Raw genomic sequence first — 26,295 nt, forward strand, 5'->3', positions numbered from 1 at the left:
TGTTCATACCAAGGGGCTGGAGACTACCTAGACGGTATATGAGGTGTTGCTCCTCCAACCTGAGTTTAGCCTCATCATGGCAGCAGAGGAGGCCATGTATGGACATATCTGAATGGGAGTGGGAAGCAGAGTTGAAGTGGGTGGCTACTGGGAGATCCTGTCTGTTGTGGCGGACGGAGCGGAGGTGCTGGTCCTTGGTATGCGGGAGACCAGAGCCTCTGGAGCAAACCCACTTGGTACCAGGGAGAATGCGCAGCCTCCACATAGGCAGCACCTGCTGCTGAGTTTGAACCTGCGCTGTGAGACGACGAAGCACTTTGGGACACTCCGAGGGACTGTGGAAATGCGAGTCAAAACCAGCAGATGCCTGGAATCTGAAATGAAAAGAAAAGATGCTAGAAACACCGAGCAGGTCGGATAGCATCCACGGAAAGTGAAACTGTACAGTGATTCTTCTCCAGACCTACATTTTCTTAAAAAAAGATTAGCTTTATTTGTGACATGTACATCGAGGCGTTTGCATCAACAACCGACACAGTCTGAATATTGCGCTGGGAACAGACCACAAGTGTCGCCATGCTTCTGGTACCAACATAGCATGCCCACAGCTTACTAACACAAACTCGTATATCTTTGGAATGTGGGAGCACCCAGAGGAAATCAACACATTTATTGGGAGAAGGTACACACTCCTGACAGGCAGTGGTGGAAATCGACCCCCGATTGATGATTGTGTCATCCCGTGGTATTGAATTCCTTAAACCTTCTCTCTTAATCGATCCTCCTGTTAATCACTCCATCACTGACAGCCGTTGCTAAGTGCTTAAACCGTGTTACTCCTACCCTAAATCCCCCTGCATCCTGTTTTCAGTCTTGTTTGACTCCTGCTTTGCTCTTACTATTGACACATTTTGTTTGACTCCAATCATAAAATACAGAAAAAAATTTCAAACCTTGGGCCTCAGTAAATCTCAGAAAACCACTGCCTCAGTCAAGCAGCAAGCATAATCAAAGATGACTCACTCTCTTCTCCCCAGGCAGAGTTCAGAGTTCAAAGTAAATTTATTATCAAAGTACATATATGCCAGCATACAGAGGCCTGAGAGCCATTTTCTTGCAGGTATTCACAGTAAGTGCAATAGAAATAATGAAAGACAGCCCCCAACAGGATGGGCAATCAATGTGCCAAAGACAACAAATTGTGCAAGCACAAAAAGGAAAAAAAATCAGCAATATATATTGAGAACATAAGGTGAAGAGTCCTTGAAGCTGAGTCCCTAGGCTGTGGGAACCATGCAGTGATGGGGTAAGTGAACTTGAGTGAAGCTATCCCCTCTGATTCGAGCCTGATGATTGAGGGGTAGTAACTCTTCCCAAACCTGGTGGTGTGGGTCCTGAGCCTCCTGTACCTCCTTCCTGATGGCAGGAGCAAGAAGAGGGCGGTTCTTGATGATGGAAGATGGGGGTTCTTGATGATGGATGCTGCTTTCCTGCGTCAACGCTCCTTGAAGATGTGCTCATTGGTGGGGAGTGGTTTACCTGCGATGGACTGGGCTTTATCCATTACTTTTAGAGGCTTTTCCATTCAAGGACATTGGTGTTTCCATACCAGGCTGTGATGCAACCAGTTAATATACTCTCCACCACACATCTGTGGAAGTTTGTTGAAGTGCTACATGACATGCCAAATCTTTGCAAACTTTTAAGAAAGTAGAGACACTGCTGTGCTTTCTTCATAATGTCACTCATGTGCTGGACCCAGACAGATCCTCTGAATTGGTAACACAGAGGAATTTAAAGTTGCTGACCCTCTCCACTCTGATTCCCTGATGAGGACTGGCTTATGGACCCTCTGGTTTCCTCCTCCTGAAGTCAGTAATCAGCTCCATAGTCTTGCTGACATTGACTGAGAGGCATTTTTGTGGTACCTCAGCCCAATTTTCAATTTCACTCCTTTATGCTGATTCATCACCACCTTCAACTCAGCCAGCGACAGTGGTGTCGTCAGCAAACTTGAATATGGCATTGGAGCTGTGCTTAGCCGCACAGTCATAAGTATAAAGCGAGTAGAGCAGGGGACTAAGCACACAGCCTTGTGGTGCACCTGGGCTGATGGTGATTGTGGAGGAGATGTTGTTGCCAATTCAAACTGACTGGGGACATCAAGTGAGGAAATCGAGGATTTAATTGCACAAGGTGGTATTGAGGCCAAGGCTTTGAAGCTTATTGATTAGCTTTGAGGGGATGATAAGATTGAATACCGATCATTAGGCAGGAGAGTGGGGTTGAGAGAGTTAATAAATCAGCCATGATAGAATGGTGGAGCAGACTCGAAGGGCCAAATGGCCTAATTCTGCTCCGATATCTTATGGTCTCTCTGACTGGGCAGAAGATACAAAAGATAAAAGCTCATACCATCGGGCTCAAAGGACCTGTTATCAGGCTCCTGATAGGACCTCTTGTACAATAAGATGGTCCCTTGACCTCACAATCTATCTCATTATGATTTTGTATTTTATCGTTTGCCTGCACTGCATCTTCTCTGTAGAGCTTGCACTTTATTCAGTGTAGTTATTGTTTTATCTTTTCCTACCTCAATACACTGTGTAATGATTTGATCCAAATCAGAGGTTCCCTACTTCTTTTTAATGCCATGGACCCCTACCATTAACCAAGGGGTCCGTGTCCCCCAGTCTGGGAACCACTGAACTGAAGAGTTTGCAAGACAGCCTTTTCACTGCACCTTGGTACATGCGACAACAGTAAACCAAGACCAATAGATTATGTAGATCGCATGATAGCGTAGTGATTAGCACAATGCTTTACAGTACCAGTGACCCGGTTTCAATTCCCACCGCTGTCTGTAAGGTCTTTGTGCGTTCTCCCCATGACTGACTGAGTGGGTTTCCTCCCTCAGTCTAAAGACATACCGTCACCAGGTTAATTAGTGATTATAAATTGTCCTGTGATTAGGCTAGGGTTAAATCAAAGGTTGGTGGGTGACGCAGCTATTCCACCCTGTATCTCAATAGATAAACAAATAATCAGCAAATGAGCTAAGGCTAACAATTTTATGCCCAGATTTCCAATTAATTTTGTACACAATTATTTATGGTCAAGGTATTGTACTTCATAAATGTAGGTCCTTGTTGTAAAGGACGTTAGAATATTTACTGCCCTTACACATCATAGGGAGAGCCATGTAGATCCCAACATCTGGAAGGTGATTCATAACTTAGAGTAACTTAGAGTCGTAAGCAGTATTATCTGTTTGCCAAGAGTACAGTGATTTTTTATATATCAAAAGTCTTTATAAGAAATTGTGCAATGCCTTTTCATTCTTTACACTCATAGTCAATGCGATCATGTTTGCTGTTGTGTGCTGGGGCAGCAGGCTGAGGGTAGCAGACACCAACAGAATCAACAAACTCATTCGTAAGGCCAGTGATGTTGTGGGGATGGAACTGGACTCTCTGACGGTGGTGTCTGAAAAGAGGATGCTGTCCAAGTTGCATGCCATCTTGGACAATGTCATAATGTACTGGTTGGGCACAGGAGTACATTCAGCCAGAGACTCATTCCACCGATGCAGCACAGAGCGTCATAGGAAGTTATTCCTGCCTGTGGCCATCAAACTTTACAACTCCTCCCTTGGAGGGTCAGACACCCTGAGCCAATAGGCTGGTCCTGGACTTATTTCCTGGCATAATTTACATATTACTATTTAACTATTTATGTTTTATTACTATTTAATTATTTATGGTGCAACTGTAACGAAAACCAATTTCCCCCGGGATCAATAAAGTATGACTACTACCACTACTACTACTACTACAATGCTTTCAGTACTGTTATATGACATTCCTACACATCAGTAGCATTCCTGCCACTCATAAAGGCAGGAGTGACAGGCCATTTTGGGTGGTACACTCCTACAATAATTGTGGGGGCTTCCTCATCCAACCTGACCCCTCCCTCTCAAGTAGCAGAAAAACCCTACAATGTGGTCCTTCCCCACCGAGCCCTTGCGGTGGCTGCTCCAGGCTTCAGTGCGTCCCTCAGCACGTGCCCGTGCAGCCTGGGGTGGTCATCTCAAGGTGCTGGCAGACAGGTAACTTTCGGGCAGAGCAAAGGGCCTCGTTCACTGAGCTGATGGTCTCCTAGCAGCACTTGATGTCCACCTCTGTGCATGTCCCTGGGAAGAGCCTGTAGATTAGAGAGTTCTCTGTCAGACAGCTACTGAGGGTGAACTGTGGCATGGCCCCTTGCATCTTTATCATTGCTCCATTCCCCTGAAGCTTGATAGAGTTGTACACTTGATTTCCCTTGTACGGCAGGACTACCACATGTTGTAACGGAACTCAGGGCACTTCCGACTACATTTATTGTACTTGAAGGTTAATTAACCTTAGGCCTGAAATAATGTTGAGCAAATAATAGCACATTGAGAGCTTAACCTGTTCATTTCAATTTCCTCCAGATGGTTATTTTAACAGAGTGAATTGGTTTGCTTAAGACCAATCAGCACACTGTTGAAATGCACTGAAGGATTGCAGGCAGCTTTAAGGGTGAGGTGGAATACTGATGAAGTGTTGAGGATCTACGAATGAAGCTTTTGGTTTTTCCAAATTACTGCTATCCCCGGACTCATTCTCTCGCTCACTGTTCCACCCATTCATAAGGCTATAAGACATAGGAGCAGAATTAGATCATTCACCTGATTGAGTCTACTCTGCTATTCGATCATGGCTGATTTATTTTCCCTCTTTACCCCATTCTCCTGCCTTCTTTTCATAGCCTTCAATGCCCTCACTAATCAAGAACCTATAAACCTTCACTTTAAATGTAACCAATAATTTGGTCTGCACAGCCAACTGTGACAATGAATTCCACAGATTCACCACCCTCTGGCTAAAGAAATTTTTCCTCATCACTGTTCTAAAGGGACGTCCTTCTATCCTGAGTCTGTGTCCTATGGTCCTAGGCTATCCCACTAATGGAAACATCCTCTCCAAGTGTACTCTGTCTAGTTTTTCAATATCCAGTATGTTTCAGCACAGTTCAGTACATTCAGTTAGCCACTTTGCACAAGGGGTTATCTCCAACTTCCTTTACCTCTCATGAACATTACATTTGGTAACCTCAGCTCTCAGCTTTGGTATTCTCCTTTAAGACAATCTCTCGCTTTGAAAATATGAGTTAAATTTTGATCACTGGGCACTAGTGATGCTGCATGTTAATCTAGATGCTGCATGCTAAGATCTCAAGGCACTGATGAGGCAATTAATTTATTTTCGATGTATTTCTAATATTAGTTGAATTTGAATCATTGCAGTCAAAGCCTTGGATTAACATTTGAACTAAAAGAGGCACCTTTAGTAATTCAGCACCCCTTCCGTCGTGCACTCACTGTCAGCTCAGATTAAGTCCAGACACATTAAAGCAGTTGTTCTCAGCTTTATTTGCTGTGAGGGCTAAATTAACAATCCAAATCATTTACGGTAGCCACTTGCTTGACTACGTAAGTCCTAACTTCACAAGAGGACTTGACTGCGACCTGATGTTGGGTTCCTCATGAAGTCAAGTAATAGGGGTCCTGCAATTTCTCAGGGGGATCCACCCTTTGCATACAGGATCATGCTGAGAGACGGATCACAGGCATTCAAGTCTGGTGACCAAGAAAGTTTTGAATTGAATGATGATTGACTTCATGAGAAGGAAAACGGAAGTCTATAAGCCAGTCCTCATTGGAGGATCGAAGGAGTAGAGGGTTAGCATCTTGAAATTCCTAGGTGTTAGTATTTCAGAGGACCTGTCCTGGGCCCAGAAAATATTTGGCAAGACATCTAAAACTTTGTCAAACTTCTTTAGATATTGGAAATTATATTGACTGGCTGCATCACAGTCCGATGTGGAAACACCGATGCCCGTGAATGGAACTCCCACAAAAAGTAGTGGATACGGCCCAGTCCATCACAGGAGTACTGTGTCCAGTTCTGGTCGCCTCACTATAGGAAGGATGTGGAAGCATTGGAAAGGGTACAGAGGAGATTTACCAGGATGCTGCCTGGTTTAGACAGTATGCATTATGATCAGAGATTAAGGGAGCTAGGCTTTTACTCTTTGGAGAGAAGGAGGATGAGAGGAGACATGATAGAGGTGTACAAGATAATAAGAGGAATAGATAGAGTGGATAGCCAGTGCCTCTTCCCCAGGGCACCACTGCTGAATACAAGAGGATATGGCTTTAAGGTAAGGGGTGGGAAGTTCAAGGGGGATATTAGAGGAAGTTTTTTACTCAGAGAACGGTTGGTGTGTGGAATGCACTGCCTGAGTCAGTGGTGGAGGCAGATACACTAGTGAAGTTTAAGAGACTACTAGACAGGTATATGGAGGAATTTAAGGTGGGGGGTTATATGGGAGGCAGGGTTTAAGGGTCAGCACAACATTGTGGGCTGAAGGGCCTGTACTGTGCTGTACTATTCTATGTTCTATGAAAGTGGTTCTTTCACTACAGTGGAGAGGAATGGCTCCAATGGGGATGGGTAAATTTCAGGTTAACTCAATTTTTTACAATAATTGAGCTAATTTGAATCGTGTTCATTGTTTGTAAATATACTTAAATTATTTTATGTTCTAACAATTACATAAGCCTGTGCTTTATAATTGTTGAATGTTGATTTTTGTTGGTTTTTACACAGCAATTTCCTAACATGTAAACATATATGGTGAATAAAGTTGATCCTTGATATTTAGTGGCTGATTCTTATATTGTACAATAGGTTTTTTTTACTTTTAAAAGGTATCTTTTAATTATTTTCACATATTTTTCATTAGTATGTTTTTCAGGCAGGGATTGAATGTTTGTCAGGAAGAAGAAGGACTCACAATCCTTAATTTCTTGTTGATCAGGAACCGTTTACAGGGACTGAGTCACTGTTGCACATTAGTGCAAATAGCAGAGTTGGCACAAGTATTAGGAACCATTGCCTCAGAGTTTTAGAAATAGCTTCTTCCTCTCAGCCACCAGATAGCTGAACCGTCCATGAGCCCACAAACGCTACCTCAGTACCTTTCCCCACCTATCACCTGCCTGCTTCTACTCATTCCCACCCACCCCCACCTTCTTATTCTGGCTTCTTTCCCCTTCCTTTCCAGTCCTGATGAAGGGTCTCAGCCCTAAACGTTGAATGTTTGCTCCACTCCATAGATGCTGACTGACTTGTTGAGTTCCACCAGCATTTTGTGTGTATACCTCACTAATTTGCTCTCTTTTTATTTATATTAATTTAAGAATATATATTTATATTATAATGTATTGTAAATATTTATATTTACTATATATAACAATATGTTCTTATTTGACTTTACTTTTATTTTATTGAAATACTGTGCAGAATAGGCCCTTCCAGCCCTTTGAGCTCTGTTACCCAACCTAGCCTAATCATAGGACAACTTACAACAACCAATTACCCTACCGACCGGTGCGCCTTTGGACTGTGGGAGGAAACCAGAGCGCCCAGAGGAAACCCATGCAGTCGTGGGGAGGATGTACAAACTCTTTGCAGAGAGTGGCGGGAATTGAACCACCATCGCTGATACTGTACAGCATTGTGCTGACCACTACGGCACTGTGCCCTGCAGTACATTTGTGTGTCGCACTGTACAGCTGCCGCTAAACAATAGGTTTCACGACATACGTCAGGGATAATGAACCTGATTCTGATTCTGGTGACTCAGAGGTACAAATGGTTCCCACTGACCCAGCCTATCATATTTTAATGAGGAAATTGTTTATTGTACATAGACACGCTGTTGGCAAAACTCAGTGGAACAGGCAGCAACTGTGGAGGGAAATAAACAGTCAGTATTTCAGGTCAAGACCTTTTAGTCAATCCTGATGAGTTCTCTTGCTGACTGTCCCTTTCCCTCCACATATGACGCCTTACCCAATGAGTTTGTCCAGCAGCTCATTTATTTTTGCTCCAGATATCAGCATCTCCTGTGTTTCTGTTTATTGTCAATAGGACAGAGAAAATTATAGACCGTAACAATGAAAATAAAATCTTCCATCTTGCTCCCATTTTCAAGCTGTAGTTTGAGTATTAACACAAAATGGGTACAGACTTAAGTTAATTCAGAATGTTCAAGAGACAGGCCAGAATCCTGAGTCATTGTTGGCGGGGGAGTGATTTATTGGCACAAGTCAGGGAAAATTAATGCCATAGCAAACATCATGACTAGACAATTCAGCCACAGGCTAACCTCTACAGAACAACAGCCGGAAAATAACTAATTATTGTTAAGATATAATAGTCTTTCATCCTTTCAGGGCTGCAAGTAGGAATTTGACTTCGGGTGCTCTGATTAATTGATGATTATTCTGTTTGCAGTTACAATATTCTTTTCTTTTGTGCAGGATGATTACATCCGAACGTGGGATCAGAATCAGGCCTTTGATGAGGGTGAGTGTTCCTTTTACCGAAAATATTGAGACTTCTTTTAACCAAATTTTTGTGCAAACTTTATGAAACGCAGGGCTTCAAACTTATAATAAACTAATTATTTCATTAGATGATTTAGTATCTCTGTGTCTCTGCTCCAGGACCATCCCCAGCATACTTATTTTGTCTATTTCTGTCCCCTTCTCCCCTTCATTTTCTTTCTCTTTCTGCCTCTCCTTCACACCCCTCAGGCTTCTAAATGCAAGTACTATGACTTTTTTTCTTAACAGGACTTGAGTCAACTGGTTGTAATTCTGAACAATATGCAAAAAAAAAGCTGGAGGAACTCAGCAGGTCAGGCAGCATCTATGGAGATGAATAAACAGTCAACAATTCACGCCCTTCATCAGAACCTTTCGGATCTCAGCCCAAAACATCAACTGTTCATTCCTCTCCATAGATGCTGCCAGACTTGCTGAGTTCCTCCAGCATTTTGCATATGTTCTAGATTTCCAGCGTTTGCAGAACCTCTTGTGTTTATGATTGTAATTCAGATCTCGTTAGCACCGAGGTTGTAGTGAACACAACCTGCTCTTTATCAGCCTGGGATGAATTGGTAACAATGTTCCCTCAGAAGGTTGTTGGATCCAGGCCCATGCCAAAGACGTGAATTCTAATACAGAAGCCGGTAGTCCCAAGAAAGAAAGTTGGAAGTGTTGCCTCTTTGAGAAGATGTTGAACTGAATCACCAGCTGCCTTCTCAATTGGATGTAAACCATTTTGTGGCCCAGTTTCAAACAACAGTCTGAGTATCCCCATTAAACAAACAATTTTTATCCCTTGTTCATCATTACTAACAAACAGATTGCCTGATCATCATTATCACAATGCTGTTTACAAGAACATGGTGTGCAAATTGGCTGCATGTTAATCCCGCATTACAGCAGTGACTGCACTTCACTGGAAGGTCCTCTAAACAGGGGCAAAGAAAATGCCTTAAAAATATAAGTCGTTAACCCATCTCCTACCTGGAGCATGTTGCTTCAAGAAGTTACTAATATTTGACCCTATTTCCCTCTCGCTGTAGTGTCTCTCAACTGCAAGAATCAGATTCAGATTTAATATCACTGACATACATATCTTGTGAAATTGGTTGTTTTGCAACAGCAGTACTGTGCAATACATAAAAAACCTGTAAATTACAATAAGAAATGTATATACATAATTAAAGTTATTAAGTAGTGCAGAAAGAGAGCAAAAATAGTTATGGTGAGGTAGTTCATTGTCTGTTCAGAAATCTGATGGCAGAGAGGAAGAAGCTGTTCCTAAACCAGTGCACGTATGTCTTCAGGCTCCTGTACCTCCTCCCTGATGGTAGTAATGAAAAGAGAGCATGTCCTTCAGGTCCTTAAAAGTATATAACTGGGGGATATGTGTAAACAACAAATGAAAATACATCCATGTTTTTTTTAATTTTGGAAGGTGGGAGAGCAAACCAGTTCATGACCAATGAAATACTATTGACATGTAGTCAGTACTGCAGAAAAACAACATGGCAACCAATCTTCATGTAGTGAGCTATATATTGATTCAAGTCAAGTTCATTGTCTTGTGCACAAGTGCAGTGAGGCACAGTTACCATGAAAAGCTGGCTTTCAGCAGCATCACACGCACATAGGTACAGACAACACACAGAATGTAAGTTATATACACTTAGTGGCCACTTTATTAGGTACACCTGCTCATTAATTCAAGTATCTTATCAGCCAATCGTGTGGCTGCCATTCAATGCCTAAGAGCATGCAGACATGGTCAAGAGGTTCACCTGTTGTTCAGACCAAATATTAGAATGGGGAAGAAATGTGATCTCAGTGACTTTGACTGTGGAATGATTGTTGGTGCCAGATGGGGTGGTTTGAGTATCTCAGAAACTGCTCATCTCTGGGGATTTTCACACACAAGAGTTTACAGAGAATGTACAAAAACAATAAAAAAAAATCCAGTGAGCGGATGTTAAATGCCTTGTTAATGAGAGAGGTCAGAGGAGAATGGCCAGACTGGTTCAAGCTGACAGGAAGACAACAGTAACTCTAATAACCACACGTTACAACTGTGATGTGCAGAAGAGAGTCTTTGAATGCAGAACATGTTGAACCTTCAAGTGGATGGGCTACAGCAGCAGAAGACTATGAAGAACGCCCAGTGGCCACTTTATTAGGTAGAGGAGGTACATTCTAGATGCATAGGTTTATGACAGTGAAGAGAAAGAGAAAGAGGACTATGCAAAATCAAGATATTAGTCCAAAAAAAAAACAAAGACATAATCAGAGACAATTCCGTGGCAACGGAGGGGGTGGTCTGTAGCCTTTCATTGCTAAAGCTGGATAAGGGTTGTGCAGCTTGGTTCAAGAGCCTGATGGTTGCAGCAAAGATGCTCTTATGGAATCTCCAATCAGTCACAAATATCACCTGGTTTCTGGAAACATCATGTGTGTTTGGTGTCATCTGGCAGTGAGACTGACCATGTGCAGCTGAACTACTACTGGGTCTTCAGTTTGAAATGGTTGGAGCATAACCACCTTCAGTATGGTGGATACAAGCTGGAGCCTGTTCTCCGCGGCTTGAGAGGTTTCAGAGCCACTTCAGTGGAAAAGTTCCTGGGCTTACCAGCTCCCAAAAGCGTCCTGACAATCTGTTTCAGCAATCTGTCCGATATTCTAGGGTCAAATGCAGAAAACAGAAGGAAGCCAGATGAGGCATTAGCATTTCTGAGTGATGAGGAATGGTTGGTGAAAGAGGTTAAAGATTGGTGACTTATCGTAGAGTCCCACAGCACAAAAATAGGCCCTTTGGCCCATCTAGTCCGTCCCAGCCAGGCTTTCTGCCTAGTTCCATCTACCTGTAATCGTACCATAGCCCTCCATAAATCTCTCATCTATGTACCCATGTAAGCTTCTCTTAAAGTTTACAATTGAACCCACTTTTACCATTTCCGCTGACAGGATCACACCACCCTCTAAGTTAAGTATTTTCCCCTTGGATTTCCCTTAAATATTTCACCTTTCACCCTAAACCTGGTTCTACTCTTACCCAACCTGAGAGGAAAAAGCCTACATATATTCACCCCATCTGTACCCCGCAAAATTTTATACACCTCTATAAGATTTCCCCTCAATATCCTGTGCTCTAGGGAATAAAATCCTAACCTATTTGACCTGTGTCTGTCAGGTCCTCAAGTCAGCAATATATGTGTAAATTTTCTCTGCACTCTTTTAAGTTTACTGATACCTTCCCTGTAGGTAGGCGACCAGATTTGCACACAAGACTGTAAACTTGGCCTCAGCAACGTCTTACACAACTTCAACAGAACACTTTAGCTCCTGTACTCAACACCATGGTGCAAGAGGGAAGTAATCAAAGATCTCTCGTCATTAGAGGGGCTTAGTCTGAAAGGACAGTTTAGAGGGCAGCAGAGAATGAAAGAAAACATTTGAACAAGTTAGGTCTTTATTCTTTGGAACGTAGAAGGTTGAGGGGGGACGATAGAAGTGTTTAAAGTTATGAGGGGGATTGATAGAGTTGACGTGGATAGGCTTTTTCCATTGAGAATGGGGGAGATTCAAACAAGAGGACATGAGTTGAGAGTTAAAGGGCAAAAGTTTAGGGGTAACATGAGGGGGAACTTCTTTACTCAGAGAGTGGTAGCTGTGTGGAACGAGCTTCCAGCAGAAGTGGTTGAGGCAGGTTTGATGTTGTCGTTTAAAGTTAAGTTGGATGGATATATGGACAGGAAGGGAATGGAGGGTTATGGGCTGAGTGCAGATCGGTGGGATTAGGTGAGAGTAAGCGTTCGGCACGGACTAGAAGGGCCAAGGTGGCTTGTTTCCCTGCTGTAATTGTTATATGGTTTTATAGTTATAACATTTAGTAAGGGTGGGGTCAGGGCCATGCTGCCCGGCGCAGGTCTCTGGTCTTCCTCTGTCAGTCGGCTGCTTCCTGACCTGACAGAGATGAAAGGAGAACAAACAGTTGCCGGCGTGATGTGGATCAGTGGTCTCAGCTGGCTGCTGGATTGCGTCATGCAGCCCGGCGTTGAGGCAGCCTGTCCCTCTTGGCTGTCAGGAATCAATTGTAAGTAGGTGTGAAATGAATCAGCCGAGCTGCTAGAGACAGCAGAGTGAAGTTGGAGCAGTGGAGCCCTTGGGAGCATTGAAGTCAGAGCAGAGCAGCTGAAGTGTTATTGATTTTGCTGCAGGAGGAGCAGATGGAGACAGGCGGTGCGGGGGGGGGGGGGGGCTGGTGGGAGCGTTTATATCCGCTGGTTCACTGGGCTGTGATTCTAAAATAAAGGACTACAAACCAGGGGCCACCAGCTTCCCAGCTGCGACAAACTTTCTATATTGCTGGCGGCCAGTGCGTAATGATGTTGAACTTTGAGGACCCTGAGATGAGGTGGCATGGTTGCACTGCGGTTAGCTCTTGTACCTAATAAAGTGGCCACTGAGTTATGTGTGTGTTCCTCTGCTGCTGTAGCCCATCCACATCAAGTTTCAACATGTGTGTTCAGAGATGCTCTTCTGCAAACCACTGTTGTAACACATGGTCATTTGAGTTACTGTCGCCTTCCTGTCAGCTTGAACCAGTCTGACTATCTCCATTAACAAGGAGAATTAACAAGTCGTTTTCGCCCACGGAACAGCCACTCAGTGGATTTTTTTTTCATTTTTCACACCATTCTCTGAAAAGGTTGTTGTGCGTGAAAATCCCAGGAGTTCAGTAGTTTCTGAGATACTCAAACATCTCCATCTGGCACCAACAATCATACCATGGTCAAAGTCACTCAGATCACATTTCTTCCCCACCCTGTTGTTTGGTCTGAACAACAATGGACTCTCTTGATCAAATCTGCATGCTTTTATGCATTGAGTTGCTGCCACATGACTGGCTGATGAGATATTTGCATTAACGAGCCAGTGTACAGGTATACCTAATAAAGTGTCCACTAAGCGTAATTAACAAAACTAACAAAGTATTGTTGTTAATTTTAAGACAATAAGACCATAAGATATAGGAGCAAAATTAGGCCATTTGGCCCATCAAGTCTGCTCCGCCATTCAATTATGGCTGATCCTTTCTTTTCCGCTTCCTCAACCCCATTTCCCAGCCTTCTCCCCATAACCTTTGATGCCATCTCCAATCAAGAACCTATCAACCTCTGCCTTAAATACACCCAATGACCTGGCCTCCACAGCTGCATGTGGCAACAAATTCCACAAATTCACCATCCTCTGGCTAAAGAAATTTCTCTGCATCTGTTTTGAAAGGACGCCACTCTATCCTGAGGCTGTGCCCTCTTGTCCTAAACTCTCCCACCATGGGAAACATCCTTTCCACATCTACTCTGTCTAGTCCTTTGAGCATTCAAAAATTTTCAATGAGATCCCCCCCTCATCCTTCTGAATTCCAGCGAGTACAGACCCGGAGCCATCAAATGTTCCTCATATGATAATCCTTTCATTCCTGGAATCATCTTTGTGAACCTCCTCTGGACCCTCTCCAATGACAGCAGATCTCTTCTAAGATGAGGAGCCCAAAACTGTACACAATACTCAAAGTGAGGCCTCACCAGTGCCTTATAAAGCCTCAGCATCGCATCCCTGCTCTTGCATTTTAGACCTCTTAAAATGAATGCTAACATTGCATTTGCCTTTCTCACCACTGACTCAATCTGCAAGTTAACCTTTAGGGTGTTCTGCACAAGGATTCCCAAGTCCTTTTGCACCTCAGATTTTTGGATTTTCTCCCTGTTCAGAAAATAGTCTGCACATTTACTTCTACTACCAAAGTGCATGACCATGCATTTTCTAACATTATATTTCATTTGTCACTTATTTGCCCATTCTCCTAATCTGTCTAAGTCCTTCTGCATCCTACCTGTTTCCTCAACACTATCTGCCCCTTAGCAACAAAGACATGTAATTCATCATCTAAATCATTTATATACAGCATAAAAAGAAGTGGTCCCAACACTGACCCCTGCGTAACACCACTAGTCACTGGCAGATGACCGGAAAAGGATCCTTTTATTCCCACTCACTGCCTTCTTCCAATCAGCCAATACTCTAACCGTGTCAGTAACTTTCCTGTAATACCACAGGCTCTTAACTTGGTAAGCAGCCTCATGTGTGGCATCTTGTCAAATGCATTCTCAAAGTCCAAAGATACAACATCCAGTGCATCCCCATTATCTATCCTACTTGTAATCTCCTCAAAGAATTCCAAAAGGTTCGTCAGGCAGGATTTTCCCTTAAGAAAACCATGCTGACTTTGTCTTATTTTGTCCTGTGTCACCAAGTACTCCATCACCTTGTCCTTAACATCTAACATCTTCCCAGCCACTGAGGTCAGGCTAACTGGTCTTTTATTTCTTTTCTTCTGCTTTCCTCCTTTCTTAAAGAGTGGAGTGACATTTGCCATTTTCCAGTCCTCTGGCACCATGCCAGAGTCCAATGATTTTTGAAAGATCATTTCTAATGCCTCCACACCTCTAACACCACTTCTTTCAGAACCCTAGTGTGCAGTTCACCTGGTCCAGGTGACTTATGCACCTTTAGGTCTTTCAGCTTTTTGAGCACCTTCTCCCTTGTAATAGTAACTGCACTCACTTCTCTTCCTTCACACACTACAACATCTGGCACACTGCTAGTGTCTTCCACAGAGAAAACTGATGCAAAATACTCATTTAGTTCATCTGCCATCTCCTTGACCCTGTTATCATTTTTCCCGCTTCATTTTCTAGCGGTCCTATATCCACTCTGATCTTTCTTTTATTTTTTACATACTTGGAAAAACTTTTACTATCCACTTTGATATTATTTGCTAGCTCACTTTCATATTTCGTCTTTTCCCTTCTAATGATTCTTTTAGTTGCTCTTTGTATGTTTTTAAAAACTTCCCAATCCTCTATCTTCGCACTAGTTTTTGCTTTGTTGTATGCCCTCTCTTTTGTTTTTACATTAGCTTTGACTTGCCTTGTCAGCCATGGTTGTACTATTTTGCCATTTGAGTATTTCTTATTTTTGGAATACACATGTCCTGCACCTTCCCCATTTTTCCCAGAAACCACAGCTGCTCTGCTGACATCCCTGCCAGCAGCTCCTTCCATTTTACTTTGGTCAACTCCTCTCTCATACCACTGTAATTTCCCTTACTCCACTGAAAGACTGCTACATCAGACTTTACTTTCTCCCTATCAAATTTCAAGCTGAACTCAATCATACTGTGATCACTGGTTCCTAAGGGTTCTTTTACCTTAAGCTCCCTAATCACCTCCGGTTCATTACATAACACCCAATCCAGTATAGCCGATTTCTAGTAGGCTGAATGACAAACTGCTCTAAAATACCATCTCTTAGGCATTCAGCAAACTCACTCTCTTGAGATCCAGATTTTCCCAATCGACCTGCAAGTTAAAATCTCCCATGATGATCATAACGTTGCCCTTTTGACACGCCTTTTCTGCTTCCTGTTGTAATCTGTGGTCCACCTCCCAGTCACTGTTGGGAGGCCTGTATATAACTGCCATCAGGATCCTTTTACCCTTGCAGTTTCTTAACTCAACCCACAAGGATTCAACATCTTCTGATCCTATGCCACATCTTTCTACTGATTTGATGCCATTTTTTACCAGTAGAACTACACCACCCCCTCTGCCTACCTTCTTATCCCTCCGATATAACATGTAACCTTGGACATTCAGCTCCCAACTACAACCATCCTTCAGCCATGACTCAGTGAGGGCCACAACATCATACCTGGTAATCTGTAATAGTGCAACAAGATCATCCACTTTAAAGCAGATTAAATATCATTGTTTATTGCAAGAGAGATTGAATACAAAAGAGGTTGTGCTTCATATATACAGTGGATTCTAGTTAATTGGGATGCATCAGTACCAGTACATTTTGGCCCATTTAAGGGGCTGCCCCAAATTAGCCAGAGTTTCATGGAAATAGTTGAAAATGTCTAAAAAAGATAAACTATCATTTAACTGAATAACAAATAATGTGCTTAAATGAAGTACAGAACAAATTAGAACATTATCAATACTACAACAGCACTATAAAACTGTGTATTAATTCTTAATAGTTATCAATGGATAACTATTGTATGTTGCCACATTCTTTTGATTGACTATAAATGATTAAAATAGGTACAGATTAAAATAGATAACGATTGTCTTCATGCAGTGCTTTTGATGATTGCATCCTCCAAATCATCATTTTCATTGTAACATTCTAGATGATTGTCAATACCTTCAAATTCTTTGTAGTTTCTAACTTGTTGAAGTACCGAAATTCTTTCATTTTCACTGCCGGCTTGAAGCAACAGTGAACAAAACAGTTCTAAATTATCATACTGCTTATTTCTCACCAGCTATCAGTGACAGAAATCACTGCTTTTTGAACATAAGCACAGGCAACTGAAGGTATTTGAAAACTGTTCGCTCTAAACCTGGTGTAAGGTCTACTGCCCACACCAGTGCACATGTCTGACACTAGTTAGAATCTGTTCAGCAATAATTTCCTGCCCTAATTAAGTAGCATAGCGTCCCAAATAAATGAAATAAATCCCAGCTATTTTCTCAATTAGATTTTGTTCTTTAAGAGTTGTCCCAAATATGCAGCTGCATATTAACCAATTAACCAATGACCTAATTAACCAGAATCCACTGTATATAGGTGAGCCCACATCTGGAGTAAAGGTAAAGAGATTTAAAAGAATAGATCTACTTGTCACATATGCATCAAAATGTACAGTGAAATGCATCATTTTTGTCAAATCAAATCAGTGATGATTGCACTGGGCAGCCTGCTTGAGTCGCCATGCATCTGGCACCAATATAGTTTGCCCTCAGCTCACTAACCCAAACCGTATGCCTTTGGAATGTGGGAGGAAACTGGAGCACCCAGAGGAAACCCACACAGTCATAGGGAGAACATACGAACTCTTTACAGACAGCGAGCGATGGGAATTGAAGCTCAATCTTACAGCTGGCTGTTGCTCTAACTGTGACACTACCATGTCTGTACCGTGTACAGTATCAGTCTCCTTATTTAAAGGAGGATGTTAATGTACTGGAAGCAGTTCGGAGAAGGCTAATTTGATTGATGGATGGGATGTCTGACCTGCTGCCTATATGCAGTCTATGTACACTCAGTGACCATTTTATTAGATACCTCCTGTACCTAATAAAGTGGCCACTGAGCGTATGTTCGTCATCTTCTGCTGCTACTGTAGCTCATCCGCTTTAAGGTACAATGGGTTGTGCGTTCAGAGATGGTCTTCTGCACATCACTGTTACAGTGTGTAGTTATTTGAGTTACTGTCACCTCCCTGTCAGCTTGAGCCTGTCTGGCCATTCTCCTCCGACCTCTCTCATTAACAAGGGACTTTCACCCACAGTACTGCCAATCACTGGATTTTTTATGGTTCTTGCACCATTCTTGAATGGTAAGGGTTAAGGAGTTGTGGGCATACCATGTCGGCGTCAGAAGTGCAGCAGTACTTGCCCAGCACAATCCCTGTTGATCGGATTTGATGGAAAGGATGCATTTCATTGCATGCTTTGATGTGCCTGTGTCAAATAAAGCCAGTCTCATCTTTGCCATAAATCAGGTTCATCAGAAAGCAGAGGGCAAACTGAACTTTAATCTCTATTTTGCATGATCTTTTTTTGCTCTGTTCCATCTCCTGATGAAAGGTTGGTGGAATTGCTGAATCTAACATGATGCAAGTTAATAAAATCAGTTTCACACCACAGCTCCCTTGTCCGTTTGTCCCTCCCCTCCAACATCGCTCCTGACATATATCCCTGCAGACAATAGAAATGCCCATTCACCTCCTCCCTCACCCCTGATCAGTCCTTCCAGGTGAGGTGAGACTGTTGTGCGTGAAATTCCCAGGACAGCTGCAGTTTTTGAGATATTCAAGCCACCCTGTCTAGCACCAACAGTTGTTGCACAGTCAAGGTCACTTATATCACACTTCGTCTCCATTCAGATGTTTGGTCTGAACAACAACTGAACCTTCTGACCATGTCAGCAGGCTTTTATGCATTGAGTTGCTGCTGCCTGATTGGCTGATTAGATATTTGCATTAATGAGCAAGTGAACAGGTGTACCTGGTAAAGTGGTCACCGAGTGTAGATTGTATTGGATATGTCTATATCTGCACATGGCCAAGTGGTTAAAGCGTTCGTCTAGTGATCTGAAGGTTGCTAGTTCGAGCCTCAGCTGTGGCAGCGTGTTTGTGTCCTTGAGCAAGGCACTTAATCACACATTGATCTAGTGTCTGTAGCTCTAGCGCCCCACACGGACTTCCAATCTGTGCCTTGTGAGGCATGAAAATGCCTGACGCAGGCCTCTCAGGGAGAGTTGACATTCCCTCCCTCCCCTCCTTGTACCTGCTGTAATTTGGTAGAGTGAAAGATAGCTTATTAAGATCCTAAGGGATCTTGGGGAGTGGATATGAAGAGAGTATTTCCTTTTGTGAAAAAATTCAGACCTGTAAGTCACCATTTAATAGTCAGGGTCACCCACTAAGACAGGGAGAGGGCAACACTACCTCACTGCTGGTCAAGGTCATTGTCATGAGTGCTTGGATCTCTCTTTCCCAAACAACTGTTCTGTTCCCCTTTACAACTCATGAACTGAAAAATGACAATTAACAATCCTGAATCTCAAAAAAGGTAATGGAACCGAAATTTATGAGCGTTTTTTATGCAGAGGTAGACGGATTCCTGACAAGCAAGAGGGGTGAATGAGGAAGACCAGAATGAGGAGCTACGCAGCAAATTTATTAAATGTAGAGAGGAAAATATAGAAATGGAGAGAATCAAGTGACCTACATCTGTTCCTAATTTGCACGTGTGTATATTCATTAGGAGAAGTAATTATTGAAATTGTGAATATCCTCACATGAGAGATTAAGAGATAACTGATTGGCACTTCTAGTATCCTCACAGACCGGCTGAAATTAGTGATGACACACTGATACACCTTGTCCAGAGCAGAGCACCTGAGGGTATACCTGCATCAGAACAGCATTCAGATGACATTAAGCTCAAAACTAACCCAAGGCAATTACCTTTCAGTGAGTGAATAAGTGCTCTGTGGAAAAGCATATGATTTAGCATTGATTGGCCAATGCAAATTACATAGATTTCCTTGAAGATCAATATGAGCCAAGATATATAGTCATTCACTAACATGTAACTTTGACCTGAGGCTCGCAATGCTTTCAGTCTCTGGGTCTGTTGTAAACCCAGGGAAGGGGATTGATGGCAGTGATTGGTCAGCAACAATATTACCGTTGTTGCTGGGCAACATGGTAATGTAGTGGTTCACACAATGCTTTGCAGCGTTAGCTGGAAGATCAAGGTTCGATTCCCGTTGCTTTTGTAAGGAGTCTGTATGTTCTCACTGTGACAATGTTGTCTCCCTCTGGGTGCTCCAGTTTCTTGCCACATTCTAAGTATGTATGGTCAGGATTTAGTGAATTGTGGGTATACCTTGTTGTCATCCAAAGTGCCGCAGCACTTACAGACTGCCCAGCACAATCCTCACTGATCTGATTTGACGGAAATAATGCATTTCATTGCATGTTTTGATGCACCTGTGTCAAATAAAGCCAGTCTCATCTTTGCTATAAATCAGGTTCATCAGAATGCAGAGGGCAAACTGAACCTTAATCTCTATTTTGCATTATTTTTTGTTGCTCTGTTAACACCTCCTAATGAAAGGTTGGTGGCATTTCTGAATCTAACATTATACAAGCTAATAAAATCAGTTTCAAGCTGTGATTCCCTTGTCCATTTGTCCCTCCCCACAAACCTCCCTCACAATTCAGGGCCCCAAACTGTCCTTTCAGATGAAGCGACACTTTACCTGCGAATCTGTTAGGGTTGTCTATTGTATTCGGTGCTCCCAATGCAGTCTCCTCTACATTGGTGAGACTTTGCGTTAATTGGGAGACTGTTTTGTTAGGTACTTCCTCTTCATCTGGAATTTCCCTATGGCCAGCCATTTAAATTCCTATCCCCATTCCCGATCTGACATGTCAGAAACATAGAAAACTCACAGCACAATACAGCACAACCCTTCAGCCCACAAAGCTGTGCCAAACATGTCCTTACCTTAGAAATTACCTAGGGTTATCTATAGCCTTCTATTTTTCTGAGCTCCATGTACCTGTCCAGGAGTCTCTTAAAAGACCCTATTGTATCCACCTCCACCACTGTCACTGGCAGCCCATTCCACGCACTGACCACTCTCTGCATAAAAAACTTACCCCTGACATATCCTCTGTACCTACTTCTAAGCACCTTAAAACTGTGTGTGCCCTCTCGTGCTAGCCATTTCAGCCCTGGGGAAAAGCCTCTGACTATCCACACGATCAATGCCTCTCATCATCTTATACACCTCTATCAGGTCACCTCTCACCCTCCGTCGCTCCAAGGAGAAAAGGCCAAGTTCACTCAACCTATTCTAAAAAGGCATGCTCTCCAATCCAGGCAGCATTCTTGTAAATCTCCTCTGCACCCTTTCTATGGTTTCCATGTCCTTCCTGTAGTGAGGCGACCAGAACTGAGTGCAGTACTCCAAGTGTGGTCTGACCAGGGTCCTTTATAGCTGCAACATTACCTCTCGCTCCTAAATTCAATTTCACTATTGATGAAGGCCAATACACCATATGCCTTCTTAACCACAGAGTCAACCTGCGCAGCTGCTTTGAGCATCCTATGGACTCGGACCCCAAGATCCCTCTGATCCTCCACACTGCCAATTAATACTATATTCTGCCTTTGTATATGACCTACCAAAATGTTGGTCCATGGCCTCCTGTTTTGCCATGATTAGGCCACTCTCAGGGTGGAGGATCAACACCTCATATTCTGTCTAGGTAGCCTCCAACCTGAGGGCATAAACATCGATTTCTTTTTCGGTAATGTTTTTTTCCTTTTCCCATCCCCTTCTGTCTTCTTCTGTTTCCCTTTCTGGCCTTGTGGTAAACCATATATGTATGTTGTAACTGGGTTAACTGTCTGGACACGCCCCTCTGCTGACTGCCCCTGTGGCTCCTCCCTTAGACCCCTGAATAAAGGCGATTTTGCCTTGCTCCTCCTCCTCAGTCCAGGCACAGACACTCAGCATGGAAGTCATATTTTACTGTGAATAAAAGCCTTTCAGTACTTACCCTACTTCAGTCTTTTGGAGTAATTGAAGGTGCTTCAGGCCTCTCACCTCTTCTCCTCACGTACCTATCACCTCCCCCCTGGTGCCCCTCCTTCTTCCCTTTCTCCCATGATCCATTCTCCCCTCCTATCAGATTCCTTCTTCAACAACTTCTTCACCTGTCACCTTTCTAGCTCCTTCCCCTCCCCCCACTTTTTAATTCCGGTTCCTTTCTGGCCCTGATGAAGGGTCTTGGCCAAAAACATTGACTGTTTAATCATTTTCATAGATGCTGCCTGACTTGCTGAGTTCCTCCAACATTTTGTGCGTGTTGCTCTAGAATTCTCTTGATTTGGATCACAGGACCATAAGATGAGAAGGCATAGGAGCATATTTTGGGCATTTAGCCCATCGAGTCTGCTCCACCATTCCACCATGGCTGATTTATTACCCACCCCCCCCCCTTAACACTATTCTCCTGCCTCCTTTGGTGCCCTTACTAATTTAACAAAACAAAGAATAAGTTGGTTGATTGACCTTCTGATTCATCCTATACAACACTGCTCTGACCCATTGCTAATCAGACTTCCCTGGGTTAAATTGTTGCTTCAATAAGCCTTTCAGTCTTGGGTTTAGAAATAGATTTGTGTATATGGGAGGCTCCACACTTCAAAGTAACTCATTGTAGGGGAGGTGATTCATGAGACGAGATACAGGCGAGTCCCTCACACACTGTGAGCCTTTGAGAACTGAGGGATACGTGTGTGTATCTGTGCAAGCACAGCAATTCACAGTGGGCTTGCCTGATACAGAGGGTGACTGATGGTGGCAGATTGTTAATTTTTACCTGAGCTTAATTTACAGATTGAGGACTCCTGTCATGAGAACCACCATCAACAGCAGACATTAATGTTGTTCTGCCTCGCTTCTTGTGTGCAAGCGTAACCCACAAGTACTCCTGATATACGTAATTAAGTAGATATGGCGCAGTTACTGAACACATATGAGACGCAACTGTAAAATATAAGCTATTAAGTCCCAGCTGAGAGAGCACAATGATTATCGATGACAGGCTCTGTGAACATGCAGCAGGCTGGATAACAAAGTGCTCCGTTATTTATTACTACTGATCGTAGGCCTGTAGCCCAATAAATTAATCGACAGAACCCAAATGGGAACTACAGGATATCTGCTACTGCTAACGCTCATGGGAAGAATTATAGATATGCTCAGCAACAAGCATTGATTTTCTTATTGGGCATTTTTCTCATTAAAAATTAATTTACCATTCCCTTTCCACCCTCTGTCTAAATGCTTTTGATTCCACTGAGTTCTATTGATGCCAAGCATCCTGCAGTCTTGCCTCTGAGTCAGAACGTTGTCCAGTGAATTTGCAATAACTCGGGCCGATGCTGCAGCAAGCTCCTGGAGGACTGTAGCACTGTCAGGGAATCAGTCGTTCGGGCGAGTTGCTAAACCAAGACCCCTCCGTTTTTTTCATGCCAATATAAAAGTTCCCAATGGAGCAGTTTTGAAAAAAGGAAGAAAGGCTCTGTTCACTGTTATGCTGGGAAATAGCAGAGAACCCAGTCACTAGCACAGTTGGTTTGTGGGAACTAGCTCTTCATAAATGGCTTCGGTGTCTCTTGTGTAATTAGCAATGACCACAGTTCAGAAGTAGAGTGTTGGTTGTAACTAGGATGCGTTGGACATGAAAGGTGCTACGTAAATGCAAAGTAACTTACACAAAGATGAGAAAATCTGCAGATGATGGAAATCCAAGCAACACGCACAAAAGTGCTGGAGGAGCTCAGAAGGCCAGGGAGGGGAACAACAGTCGATGTTTACCTGGGGCGCAAAGTAGCTCGGCGGTTAGCATGACACTATCACAGCTCTGGGAATTCCAGAGTTCAGAATTCAGTTCTGGCACTGTTCTGTAAGGAGTCTCTGTACGTCCTCCTCCTAGAATGTGTTTGCTTTCCCCTAGGTGCTCTGGTTTCCTCCCACAATTCAAAGACGTACCAGTAGGTTAATTGGTCATTGTAAATTGTCCTGTCGGGGTTGCTGGGGCCTAGTCCACGCTGTATCGATAAAATAAATAAATATTTCAGGCGGAGATCCATCATCAAGCCTCTCACCTTCTTCCCGAGGAAGGGTCTCGGCCTGAAATGTTGACCTTTTATTCCTGTCCATAGGTGCAGCCTGACCTGCTGAGCTCCCCCAGCATTATGTGTGTGTTTTGCTGGGTTTCCAGCCTCTGCAGAATCTCCTGTGCTTCGGAAATGCAAAGTCTTTATTTCTGAGAGGGAGTCTGGTGGTTTTCTAATGCTCATTATTGGAAGAGAGCTGGCCTCAAACCTGTATGACCTTTCTCAACAATCAGTAAGACTCTTAACAGAACATTAACTTCTTAACTGACCCTGACAGTAACATTTAGATACCATGAAGGCATTACATGGAGCAAAATATGCTTTTGAAGATCTAACTTCCTGAAAATTGGGCTACATTTGTAAAAACAAAGTTGTATTACTAAGTGTTCTTTATAACCTCAGGCTGTCCCAGTGTACTTAAAGGTAATTAAATACTTTTGAGATGCAGACCCGGTTATAAAGCGGGAGTTATAGCAGCATGTGTACAGCCAGCGAGCTCCCACAGTCAACAATATGGTAATGACCAGACTGTCTGCATTCTGTGCACTAGTTAGAGATAAAATATTGGCTTGGATGACCGGAAGAAATCTGATCAGGAGAAGAAAGGATTAAGAAGGTGGATGGTCTGTATGACATAGAACATTGAACATTACAGCACAGCAAGACCCTTCAGCCCACAATGTTGTGCTGACCTCTTAACCTACTCTTAAGATTAATCGAACCCTTCCCTCCTACGTAGCCCTCCATTTTCTATCACCCATGTGACTTTTTAAGAGTTTCCTCAATATCCCTGATATACCTATCCAACTGCTTCTTAAATGATACATTTGTATCTGCCCCAACCATGTCCACTAGTAGTTTGTTCCATGTACTCACCACCCTCTGTGTGAAAAAGTTGCCCCTCAGGTTCCTTTTGTGTGGGCACGTGGCCAAGTAGTTAAGGCATTGGACTAGCGTCTTGAAGGTCGTGAGTTCGAGCCCCAGCCGAGGGAACGTGTTGTGTCCTTGAGCAAGTCACTTAATCACACATTGCTCTGCGACGACACTGGTGCCAAGCTGTATGGGTCCTAATACCCTTCCCTTGGACAACATCGGTGTCGTGGAGAGGGGAGACTTGCAGCATGGGCAACTGCTGGTCTTCCATACAACCTTGCCCAGGCCTGTGCCCTGGAGAGTGAAGACTTTCCAGGCGCAGATCCATGGTCTCACAAGACTAACGGATGCCTTTACTTTCTTTACAGGTTCCTTTTAAATCTTTCCCTTCCATTCACCCTAGGACCAATTCTGAAAATTGTCCTTTTTTTGCCCGATAGAAGGTAAAATTGATCTTTATTGGATAACACAGGGTCTATTAGATGATGGGCTATTTCACCTTGCCTGGAACCCTTGGGTCCAGAGGGCATGGCTTGTGTTTGAAGGGGTTAAATCTAAAACTAAAATGATGAGAACATTTTTCTGATAATAAGTGAAACTGACTACCCAGGGAGTAGGGTGCTCACATTTAGGGTTAATTCATTCAAAACCAATGTGATAAATTCTCCTCCAAACCTAGTGGCAATTCAGCAGCATGTCATGGAAATGTGTGAGCACTTTCACCCCATCTGCAACAACTAGGAATTCACAGTGGCCAACCTTTTAAATTCCACCACCTATTCATATTCTGACATGTTGGTCAATGGCCTCCTCTACTGCCATGACGAGGCCACTCTCTGGTTGAAAAGCACCATCTCTCATTCCATCTGGGTAGCCTCCAAGCTGACAGCACGAACATCGATTTCTTTAGTTTCTGGTCCTCCTCATTATATTTATGTGGAGGTTCAAAGTTTGAAGTACATTTATTATCAATGTGTACTATATACATTGAGCCTTGAGATTCATCTCCTTACAGGCAGCCACAAAACAAGGAAACCCACAACCTCAGTTCAGCGCAGACATGAGTAAACCTTGCAGAGCAGCCAGTTGAACCTGCTGGTCCTTCACTTCCAGACCCAACACCCTGACCTTTTCAATCTGGCCTGCCGCTTAAATTGGCCAAAACCTCAGGCCGGTCCTCACTCTCAATCCTGGGCCTTGCCACTTTGATACAGTCTCAGACCTGAGCCCTGCCACTTTGATATGCTCTCAATCCTGGGCCCTGCCACTTTGATATGGTCACAGACCTGGGCCCTGCCACTTTGATACGGTCTCAGACCTGGGCCCTGCCACTTTGATACGGTCTCAGACCTGGGCCCTGCCACTTTGATACGGTCTCAGACCTGGGCCCTGCCACTTTGATACAGTCTCAGACCTGGGCCCTGCCACTTTGATATGCTCTCAATCCAATCTTTCTAATTAGGCCCAGTGCATAAATCAATCAGACCTCATGTCTTTCCTCTCTCTCAGGCCCTAGGCCTAGGCTCCACTGCCTCGAGGTAAATGAAGAATTAAATGAGTGGCTCAATGTGCATTCAGCCAGATAAAGGTAAA

The 26,295-nt window shown here is 43.3% G+C and overlaps 1 protein-coding gene across 1 annotated transcript in view; it reads left to right on the forward strand.

The window, feature by feature from the left end:
• spock2 (SPARC (osteonectin), cwcv and kazal like domains proteoglycan 2) overlaps positions 1-26,295 on the forward strand; it is a 112,172-nt gene that overhangs the window by 34,107 nt on the left and 51,770 nt on the right. The window contains exon 2 of the mRNA XM_063070574.1: positions 8,420-8,465. Coding sequence (XP_062926644.1) covers positions 8,420-8,465 — 46 coding nt within the window. The remainder of the gene's footprint in view (positions 1-8,419; positions 8,466-26,295) is intronic.

This window comes from Mobula hypostoma, chromosome 18 (assembly GCF_963921235.1).
Source record: "Mobula hypostoma chromosome 18, sMobHyp1.1, whole genome shotgun sequence".
In the NCBI taxonomy this organism is placed as follows: Eukaryota; Metazoa; Chordata; class Chondrichthyes; order Myliobatiformes; family Myliobatidae; genus Mobula; species Mobula hypostoma.